An 11,683-nucleotide genomic window follows, 5' to 3' on the forward strand; every position below is an offset into this window, starting at 1 on the left:
TGGTCAGACAACGGAGAATTTTCCATAAAAGGCTCAGGCAACTTCATTGTCTAAAGGAACGCTACATCAAATCTTTCCAGCTACAAGAAATCAGTCTGGAAAACTCTGCATCTATCTACCCATCTATCTGTGTTTATTCCGTCACAGCAGCCAATCAGAAGATGATTCATCATCGAGGCTGCAGATTAAGACAACTGACGAGTTTAAGTAGTGAGTAGAGACACCCACTGTACCTTTAAGATTAGGCTTTAAACTTATCTTTTATAAAGTTTAGTTAGGCCTGGTTCAGGTGACTATCTGTCTGTAATGCTGACATACAGTAGGCCTTGCAGTTATACAAATGCTGTTGCTATTTCTGTCTCCAGACTCCACCATCCAGATGGTTCTCACCTGGCCTTAAGCTTAACAATGCTGTGTGCAAACATGTTGAATATATCTGCAAACCTAAAACAGAATCCAGTCTCTGTCACCCTGTTGTTCAGAGAGTGGAGGCCGAATCTGTTGGGTCTTGTTCTTATAAACTTGTCCGGGGCTTCGTACCAGCTCTGCATAACCAGGTAGTGCTGCTTAGTCATTTTTGCGTTAATCCATGCCTCGCTCAGATCAGAAGGTTATGTTCAAACTCGTATGGTTTCCCACGGAGGGCTGTGTAAGTCATAAAAAATAACTGGCAGCTGCTTCAGGTTCTCACACAGAAAAAACACTACACATATCCAGTTCACATGAGGATCTTGAATCAAGATCAGTCCTCTATAATACCATTGCCGCCCAGATCTGCAGATCTTGTGGCTCAGTGACAGACCCTCTGACTTTTTTTTCCTGACATTATGTTGATGCCAAACACCCTGTAGCCCTGTGATCAATATATATGCACTGTGAGAATATAATTACTAATGATTCACAAAGAACAATGCTTTTCATTCTTTTCATCTTGTTGACTTGTCTACAAACGTTTCCCCCAATGTGCTCTCAAACCACTTACATACTCATAGATTGGCATACATTCAATTCCTAGAGACCTCTATGACCCCAATGATAACCACTAACTTTGACATTTATTGTATATACTGTATAACATTTTTGTCCTGAAAGGAAGTTCAGAATATGACAAGTAAAGACAGACACATCTTTAGGTAAGTGATGAAATTATAAATGACAGGAGGCAAAAACAATGATTTGGGATGCAGCTTTCACGTGCTACAATTTAACCCCACCCACGGACACACACTCTTTTTCTTTTCTTTTTTTTTTGGCGCCCACAAATCGCACATGTAAGCACAGACAGACTGTCATCTATTGCAGTCTTTGTTATAGTCTAAATGTATATCTAAATGTAAATAACTGCCTCTTTTTTTTCTTTTTTTTTTTCAGCATCAAGCTGGTCACATCCGAGGTGCAACAGATGCCAAGTTGTGGTTTAGTGATTGGGCCACAGGAAGGAAGGAGGCAGAGACATGCACAAGAACGCGTTGACATATTTATAGCCCCCAAGACGTAGACAGAAGGGCAGAGAAGGCAGGAGGGGATAATGACAGACAGAGTTAGACCTTTATTTTTAAAACCATCTGTTTTGTGTTGAATGAGCAGACCTTGATCTGGCGTTTTACTGGCTGAGTTGAGAAGCTATACAAGTGATATACTACGGTTTAACCATGTTTCTACTTTATTTTGTATGTATGCTATATGCTATTTGACTACTTCAGACAGTAAACTTGATGGTGCATCGTCTGACATACATTTTCTTTTGAATAAAAATATTTTATTATTGAAAAAACCCAACATACAATATGTCTTAGTGGGCGCGGTAACTTTTCTGACTCCAGGAAGTCACTATAAAGAAATACTATGGCACTAAATTGTATGAAATAATGTGGTAGCAAATGTGGTATATATCATTATTTTAGAGGCGCTGATTGGTGGATTTTGTTACTTAAAACCAAGCCAGGCTAGTTGTTTCACATTGTTCCAGTATTTTTGCTAACTCAAGATAATCAACTCACTGCTCAATGTTCATGTTTAGTGCAAAGACGTCAAAGCTGCTAAGGATCCTTTCATTTAAACAAATGTATTTGTGAAAAACAACTGTTGAACTACTCCTTGTAATTGCACTCAACCAAACATCCCAGCTCTATGATACTGCATCCATATTACCGCTTTACAGCAAAGGAAACATCTGTATTGTGTCTGTATTTCATGTAAAAGAACAAGCATGGATAATGGACTCCATGCCGGTACCCACGTGGGTATGTGTGTGTATACTAGCACGGTTTCCACAGCAGACGCAGCTGTCCGGCCCGCAGGACCGGGCCTATGTCACTGTGTCTATTTTGGGAGCCTGTGTTGTTTAAAAGGTCAGATAAAGAAGCGCAGGAATCCTCACAAAGCCAAAGGTGGGGGTGTCGGGCGAAGGGGGCGAAGGCGGACATCCACAAACCAACATACACATCACAAACACGGGGCAGCGCTGACAGAGAGGGGGAGAAAGGAGACGGGGAGGCAAAGTATAGTAGTGAAAAGCAGAGACAGAGAGACACTGAGCAGTAGTCCCATGAAGAGGATTCACCTTTGACTGAATGAAAACTTTTTAGGAAAGGCACAAGGGATTGTTTGAAACTCCTGAACGCACAACATGGATGGAGAACCGGCCAGCCAGGAGACAAGTCAGACTGACGACAACAACAACAACAACTGCCAGGTCCGTGTTATTTGCATGTTCATACTAAAATACGGACAGGACATTTTCCTATCTGTAAAAATCCACAGTGACTGGCATTGTGTTTCATACCAGGAATAAATATTATGAATACTTCTGGCCAAGGGAGGTGTTACGTTGGGACGGCAGGACAGTAGAAGTGATTTTGGATGCATTTACTGTGCAACACCTGTTCTTACCCCTGGCAGACACACACACACACACACGAGTTATGCAAAGTAATGCACACAGAGCACACACAGTGAAGTTTCCTATTGCCGCTGATGAGTCACCGCTGCAAGGTCTGACCTGGTGTGAGATACTCGATAAATCCCAGACTGGGGCTTCAGGTCTCACATTACAACGACCATGATATCCTAAGAGCAAAGTGTGGATGCTAATATTAGTAGGGCCTGCATCTTACATAATACTACTGTTCAAACAGAGGCCGTGTTCATCATAATTATTCAAATGAATTGTCACCGAATTAATTGAACCTTCTTTGTGTTTGAAAACCAGTTAAGATTAAACTTACATTATCTCTATAGTGGAGAAGGCCACCACTCATGTTTCTGTTTTATTATCGAGTCAACGTTGCCAATTAAATGCAAGGATTGTTGGTGGAAATAAACAAACTGAAAACCTCTACAAGCCAGACTTATGAGCAAAATTAATGACTGAATGAAATGAGGAAGATGCTGCTCTGAGTCACGGTGATGATAAAACATGTGACTGATCACAAATATTGCGAACATATTTAAAGGCAGAAGTGAGCTGGGTTACTAATGTCAACATCTGGGAGAAAATATACAACTATAGAACATGAAAGAATTGATGTTAATGTGACAGATACCAGTTATAAGTATATAGTGTAAAGTACTGTCAGCAGATCTAAGGGTTAAACAAAGACGTGCACTGTGAAATCCCTCAGCTATAAAATACACCTTGTTTTCTTGTTGTCCAGGAAGGCGGCCCGGAGCTGGTGGAGAATAAAGCCCCTGATGAGACAGCAGAAGGTCAGGGGTTAATGGAGGAGGGGGAGAAGGGTGAGGCAGATACAGCAACAGAGCAGACAGGAGAAGAGGAGGCCGGTGCTGGAGATAGTAACGAGTCCCCCACCCTGTCAAAGCCTGCAGAAGGCGACACTGAAGAGGCCGGACAAGATAAAGACGAATCATCTGCTGTTGTTGATGTGAAAGATCCCGAAACAACAAGTGGAGGAAACAATGAGGAGGGAGAGGCAGAAGAAGAAAAGAAAGGAGGGCAGCTGGAAGAGAGCCAGAGTTGCGAGACTGGAGAGGAGGTGAAGGACAAAGACAAAGAGACGAGTACATGTGAGGAAGGGGAAAAGGCAGAAGAGAAAGATGTGACTGAAAAAGAGGCAAAAGAGACAGAGAAGAAAAAACAAGTCAAAGAGGTTAACGCTGAGACGAAAGACATCGGGAAAACTAAAGAGGCGGAAAAACAAGGGAAGCCCAAAAGAAAGAGTGGCCCTCCTCCCGCCTCTCTCTCCAGACCAAGACCTTCTGCACGCTCGATTAGAGCAGCTGCTAAAAATGACATTATTGCCAAGTTCCAGAAAGGTGCACCAGAGTGAGTCTTGTCATGACACCTCAAATAAGTTCAGAGAGTGACGTTAAAATATGCTCCGATACAGGTTTAATGACAAACTGTGTAATACTGTGACATTTGTAGGGCACCTCGCAACTTCAAAATTCAGAGATCATCTTCTGCTGCGGCTACGGGAGCGTCTATCAAAGAGAAGATTCTTCAGTGGTGTCGCAACAAGACCCGCAACTATGTGGTGAGTTCAGCACTAAATCTTAACGTGTCAGATCCACGAAACATCCACATACGTTCACTAGATTTAGGACCTAATAAAAGATGACATCTCTCTGGATTTGCTGACTTTCTGTCCCTTGTTCTTTGTAGGGCATCAACATAGAAAACTTCTCATCGTCCTGGTGTGACGGGATGGCGTTCTGTGCTCTGATCCACCGTTTCTTTCCAGACGCTTTTGACTACAGCTCATTGAATCCAGCGGAGAGGGAGAAAAACTTCACCCTGGCCTTCCAAACTGCAGAGTATGAACTTTTTAATTCTCTTCCTTTCATTTCTACCAGCAGTTCGGTTCTTTAATGCCCCACATGGAGATATTTTTATGTGGTCAGACAATGTAAAGATATCAAACACAATTAAAACATTATAAGACCAATAAATAAAAAGGAAAAGTATAGAGACACATATATAAGATAAAGTCTAAGATGTGAAATAAAACTGGATATATTCACGGTGATGTTGCATCAAATAACAATGTGACAGTGATAAACACATCTGCTGCTCTAGTCAGCAGACAGAACACAGTTAGTGACAAGCTGGTGCAGCATTTTGTATATGATGTTTGTTAAACTTTCAAAAAGAATCCTGTCACTTTTGAGCATTGCATGCTGGATAAGCTTAATGCACCCAGTTTTTTTCCAAACCTGAATCTGATTCATGGAAGGATGTCTTAACGAGAAGATGACCTGAATTTGTTCTTGATTATTAAAAGCATCCGTCAAAGAGGGCTCCTTCTCACCAAGACATTTGATGTCAGCCTCAACAGTGGCTGGTTGCACTGTTGATTGTGATGTTTCGCACATTTATAGAAAAATTAGTAATAAGAGGAGTAACTGCAACTGTCACACCTCACTTCTTTCCTTTCTTTTCCTCTGTCACTGCCTCCCTCTGCCAGGACCATGGCTGACTGCTACCCTCTGCTGGAAGTGGAAGACATGCTCATGATGGGTAACAGGCCAGACTCCAAGTGCGTGTTCACGTATGTCCAGTCCCTCTGCCACAGCCTCTCCAAAATAGAGAAAGAGAGGAAGGACAAAGAAAAGGAGGAGAAAGACAAGGCCGGTAACGACGGAGAAGAAAAGGGAGACGAGGCAGCCGAAGAGGGATCACCGGAGAAGGATGAGAAAGAGTCTGCTGAGAATGAGATGATGGACGGCCAAGAGGAGAAACAAGGAGATGGTACCGAGACGAAGGAAACTGGAGAGGAGGAAGATGCACCAAAGAGTTGTGAGATGGAGGAAGGTGGAAAAGCGTTAGTTGAGGCAGAGTCCTAGAAAAATACTGACGGCGAACAAGAAGACTGAACAGACCAAAGAGATTGTTGATGGTACTACAATGAGTAAGTCTTAGTTTGGTGTTGGCTGTCACAGTAAAGAGGTACACCAGGATGACTCTCAACTCAAACGCTGTTAATGTGATTATATGTTTGGACTGTGTTTTTTTTTCTTCTTCATTTACTGCTGTGTTGTTTTTTCATGTTTGTCTTGAGCACATAAAACAGAAGGTTCCTCTATTTGCTGTGTGTTTATGGAAACATTAATAAATTATGAACCTGTGAATTTTAAATTTGTTTGCTCAACAAGGAGATAGTTGTATGGTATATTGATCTATTGCTCTATTTTTCCGCTTTTTCCTTTTTTGTATAGCCTTTAATAATAAAGCTCTTGTTGTGGCATGCTTTTGAAGGAGTGACCTCGGGGGCACAGAAACAAAAGGCTCTCCCAATCTTAATAATAACAGCAATGGTTAATTAGCTACAACTGACAGGTCTCTAAATACAAGGAATAACTGATGGGGGAGCTGAGGCCCAGTGGTAAAGAGAAGCAAACTTGGGACCTTGAGGTCACTGGTTCGAATGTGCTCTATGTCCACTGTTGAGCAAGCACCTAAACCACAAAACCGATCACCAGGGGCTACATGCATGCACGGCCTCTGCTCCGAGTGTTTTCCCTATTGTGTGTATGAATGGACAGGGAGAATGAAATTCTCCATGAAGTATGAATTAATAATATCTAATGTCCTGTACTTACATACAACATTTAGGTACTTGAATACTTTACTTCCACTACATTATGATTTAGAGGAAAATATTTGCTACAGCACAACATTTATTTTACAGTTTTACTTACCCTTTAGTTTTCATATAAAAAACATGACAAGCTTATAAAATGTGATGACTTCTGAGAGATAGTCCTATAATATACAATAATACAATAATATAACATTTATGTTGGTTTAAAACTTAAGAAACATGAGTGTTGATGCAGGGGTATTATTTTTAATATCCGTTTTTTCTGATACATCCTGCACCACGGAGAATAACACATGAACAAACAAAAAAGTAGTTGATTAATTAAATACCAAACATTTGCAACAGATTCAGAAAAAAATAAAAAATAAAAAAATACATAAAGATTCACATGAGAAACTGTTGATCAAACATCAACACTGACCTCCTGACAGAGAAGCCGTGAACCAGGAAGACATCACCCAAAACCAGACTTCCTCCGCTTTCGACGAATTACGGTAATCGGCGTCATGCTACCAGGAAGGCCATTGTGTTGTCTCTTTTGTAAGCTAACACACCGACTGTGTTGCTCTTTTTCGCCAACACAAATCTCGGCCTCAGCAAAGTGAAGCATGTCCACAAACATGCCTCCGAGCAGCCTGAATCTGGAGTCACAGCTTTTGTCCATCATGGACGTGCTGGTGAAAGCGGCGGTGTCGGAAATCACTCAGCTGTTCTCAGAGAGCTCGGCGTCTATCCGCCTGCATCTAACCCAGAGCCTGAAGGAAAACGAAGCCCTGAGGATGAGGATGAAGGTGATGAGGAGCGAGCTGTTCTCCCTCCGGCTCCAGACCAGGACAAACCGACCGGCCAGCCGCTTTTCCCCCATCAGAGCAAATATTACCAAACCACGACCCAGAGCACAAGGTAACGACACTTTAAAAACAATTCTTCCCTCCTGCAGGTCAGTTAAATTAAGTTAAGTACTTTGATCTAATCCAAACCAGTTGCTTTTTTTTAAATTATTATTTCAAATTTTTCTGCAACCGCGGTTTTAATGAGTTCCGTACGAGCTGAACATCTGCTCATCAATTACAGCTGCTGTCACGTGGCGCAACGTCACAGATTCACTCCAGGTGATCGATAAGTTTATCAAGTATGACGTCACTCGCCTCAGGACATCTTTAATTTAACTGTGACCAGTGTAAAAAGAAATCAAACTCAACATAACTTTATTTTATGCTGTTACATGTTAATCCGTAATATAAATAAAATCACTTAAAGTCAATTTTTTTTATGAAATTGAATTATAACATTTCAGCTTTGAACTTAAAAGTCTCTGTTTTAGTTTCGACTAAAAATACTTTTGTTAAATATATCTTTCGTTCCCTACAGTGAGATGAGTCAGGCAGGAATCTACACCTGTTTTCATACCTTTGTGCTTCATTAACATTTCCAAAAAACGTATCATTGTTCTTTCTTGGAAATACCTGTGTCTTTTCATACCATATAAGGCCTCATCTTCCTGGTGGCTTTTTTAAAAAACAAAACAAAAAAAAAAAAAAAAACACCTAGCAGTACCATACATCCATGCATGATCTGACCAGAGTCCTTTCTTTCCCTTATCTGCTGAGTTAGCATTATTCATATTTCCATCCGCTGAGTTAGCGTTACTCATATATATGGTTTGATAAGACTCAGTCCTGTCTTCTGTGTGCTGCCTGTACCTGTACTAGGTGCTTTCTGTGCGTGCAGCTTCATGTGAGTCATCTATCGCTCATACGGCGGTGCCCTTTTTTTCCCTTTATCCAACTACAGTTTGGTTACGTGATTAAACCTCATTGATATGTTGTTAATTCAATTGACACTTCAAATCATTGTTTTTCCTCCACACATGCTTATGTCATAGAGTATCACATATTAATATAATTTAATATAATAATTTTCCCTTTTACACTCACTTGCCAGGTACAGCAAATGTATTCTTCATTCATAACATGGCTACTGCTATTGGTCCAACCAAAACCATCAATGCAAATGCAATGCTAAAAAAACTTCCTCCATTGTCTGAACAGAAGGTCTTTACGTATGGTGGCTGAGCGAGCTCAGCACAATGCAACTTAGGAAAATGCATGCAAATAGGCCAAAGGCAAGCAAATAAAGAAAATGTCATGTCAGATTCACGACACATGCGCTGCAAATACTCACCGCCAGATACAGAAGCACAATACAAATGCAACACTAGCAGCAAGTAGTCCAGCGCAAATGACAAAGGAAATGCTTCCAGTGATTAAAAAGATTATATTGTTAAATAGTCAGTCTGCAAATTAATTGTATATGTTGTCAGGTTATTTGAATTGGCAAGTTATTAATAAGTAAAAATATGTGATTTCGGATGTTATAATAGTAATAGAAATGACATTTTAGTTACATTTCAGCTTATTTACAACACCAGTGATGATTAGCAAACATCAAGCTTTGAACAACAAGCGTGTCTCATCCAGGTTCAACTCTTTTAGGCTCCCTTGGAAACATTTGCGTTTCTTTCTTTGTATTTGCTGGTGTTGTGAGTATTCACTTTCGGTTGTGCTGAGTATTTGGAGCGCAGGTGTTGAGGAAAATTGAGGACGACGTTTTCTTAATTTGCTTGTTTTTTGTTTATTTGTACGTGTTTTCTTCAGTTGCAGCTTGTTGAGCTCTCTGCCATCACATTTATGTTCATTTAATCACAGTTCTGTATTTTAGATCAGTAATACAACAATCCTCTTCACACATACACCCCTGCTGCTCATCCATCTCTACACCAATCGTGGGTCTGACTACTAAAACTATGTCTTTTACATGTCTCCTTCAGTCCTGTCTAAGCCACCAGTGGCTCAAAAGGCCGTTGTGGAAACTTCATCTATCACTCTGCAGTCAGAAAACAACTCCTCCTCTGCCACTCAAGGGCAGGTAAATAAATACATACATACATACATACATAGAGTACATAACGATATCTACTAAAATGTTTGTTTCTCTGCTCATACTTATCTGTTCTTCTGTTAGTGTGCAGATGTGGAGAGTCCAGATGTCATTCTGATCAAAGATGAAGACGATATTGGAGGATGTGGGCCGGATGTTGGTGAGAAGGCTTTTTGATAGCCAGTACATTTTTTGATTCCAAAATGCTTATTACTTCAGAAGCTGTTGTTGTATACGTGTATGTTTGTCTTTTCAGATAAGGATAACTTTGGAAACCACAGTATGCAGGGTGGTGTTGCCACAGGGACCCAGAGTTTAGAGCCAGCTGCTTCCTCCTGCTCGACAGGTAATAATGAGGAGCTAAGAATCGTGAGCGTTCACGGCCGAGGAGAAGGGCCTCTGCAGGAGGAGAGCGACACCCTCTTCTCTGCTTCTGAACTCCAGGCTTTTAGCTCTCTGTCGGATCACAACGTGACGCATGACAGTCTCCTGAACTTCACCACTGGTGCGAATGACAGAGCACAGATGAGAGCGATGCAGGATAATGGTGTTGGACTGGCGAGAAACAACTCACTTGAAAGAAATCATCCCACTCAAATGGCTTCAACAGCATTAAATCCTGTGTTAAAATCACCAATAGTAGGAGGTGACGGTCAGATGGGACACCCCAGCCACGTCAGCCAGTTCCCCCAGCAGCAGAACGTCTTCCCCCACAGTGTCAACAAGTCCCTGGACTGCAGCTTCTGTGGCAAGCGCTTCCTGAACCGCGAAGACCTGATCGTACACCGCGCAAGTCACACCGGGGAGTCGCCGGTCACTTGCTCCTTGTGCTGCAAATCCTTCGTCAACAAGACCACGCTGAGCATCCACATGCGCATTCACACGGGGGAGAAGCCGTACGCTTGTCCGCAGTGTGGAAAGCGCTTCACGCAGAACGGCAGCCTGAAGATCCACCTGAGGACTCACTCCGGAGAGAAGCCGTACACCTGCAATCAGTGCACCGCCAGCTTCAACAACCCCAGCAACCTGCGCCGGCACATGATCACACACACTAACGGGACACTCTGACCATGACTGACCGAAAGATTTCACAGGTTTTCCAGCATGTTACTTGACAAGTGTATATCTTGACAACTTCCCAGTAAAATGACTGAAGACAAGAAAGCGCAACATGATGAAGGGACTTGCTTCCGTTTTAATTCTAGGACAACCAGCAATAGGAAAACCACCTTCATATATACAAGGCCTTTTTTTATATTTACTCTTCAGCTGATGTGCAAAACTGAAAAAGCTGGATGCCTCACATAAACTTGAGTGCATCGTTTTAAGACTCATAGAACTTGCTTATTATTTTGACAATGAACAACTCTGCATTTTCCAACTGTGTTGCAGCACCCAAAGTGTTATTTGTTACAGGAGGAGACCTGTGTCATGATCCCATCTGGATGGGAGTCAGATATTAAAATAAGAGTGGCATGGAAATGAAAAAGAAACATAACGCACTTGGAGGGAGATATGGATTAAATCTTGTGGAGTGTAACATTACGGGATGTCATTACATGTTGTGATTTTGTACATTTCTTTCTTGGCTTTTACAATGAATTTAACACCTACAGTTTTAAACTGTATTTCATTGATGTCAGTGAAATATCATGAAGCAGTCTAAGTCATTTATTTGCCCTCAGTGGCCCAAGACTTCTTAATATATATATCGCTATTTATTCAACTTCTGTTTTATTTGAGTATATATTTTCATATTACCCAACTCCTGTGCAGACATAAATGTGTTTTTAACATTTCCATTGACCAGTTTTACTTAAACAGTTTCAGACGTGAGTTTTTATTAGTCTGAACATTACAATGAGTGCAGATTGTTATCCGTATACTGCATAACGTGTGAACAATGGCCATTTCTGCCTCCTTAATTTTAACTTTTTTGGTGTACATTTGATTTAAAAACCAACTACCTCTACTGTTGTCTCTGTTGCAGCTCTCCTGTTTTGTTTTTTTCGTACGTCCCAGATAGCTTCAGACAGGGCAATAATCAATAGTGTGGATTCTGTCTGTGGATTTGTAATCTGGATATGCAGTTATGAATAAATATAGATTTTTTTAAAAACACACGTCGATGCCTGACACGTCTTATTTTGCTCCTCTAGAGTGCAGTGTTGTTTTGTTCC

General features: G+C 41.2%; 2 protein-coding genes across 2 annotated transcripts; both read left to right on the plus strand.

Annotated features, from left to right (window-relative positions):
* The first annotated feature begins 2,611 nt into the window (after positions 1–2,611).
* smtnl1 (smoothelin-like 1) lies at positions 2,612–6,210 on the plus strand. Its single transcript, XM_084550527.1, has 5 exons — positions 2,612–2,695; positions 3,657–4,285; positions 4,388–4,496; positions 4,625–4,776; positions 5,427–6,210. The coding sequence occupies exons 1-5, from the start codon at positions 2,630–2,632 to the stop codon at positions 5,803–5,805; spliced, it is 1,335 nt and encodes a 444-aa protein (XP_084406653.1). The 5' UTR covers positions 2,612–2,629; the 3' UTR covers positions 5,806–6,210.
* A 767-nt stretch (positions 6,211–6,977) lies between these two features.
* On the plus strand, positions 6,978–11,626 carry LOC311491503 (uncharacterized protein). Its single transcript, XM_084549438.1, has 4 exons — positions 6,978–7,466; positions 9,394–9,491; positions 9,588–9,663; positions 9,760–11,626. The coding sequence occupies exons 1-4, from the start codon at positions 7,172–7,174 to the stop codon at positions 10,569–10,571; spliced, it is 1,281 nt and encodes a 426-aa protein (XP_084405564.1). The 5' UTR covers positions 6,978–7,171; the 3' UTR covers positions 10,572–11,626.
* Positions 11,627–11,683: the final 57 nt, after the last annotated feature.

The sequence above is a fragment of the Chelon labrosus genome (genome assembly GCF_963514085.1).
Source record: "Chelon labrosus genome assembly, chromosome: 8".
In the NCBI taxonomy this organism is placed as follows: domain Eukaryota; kingdom Metazoa; phylum Chordata; class Actinopteri; order Mugiliformes; family Mugilidae; genus Chelon; species Chelon labrosus.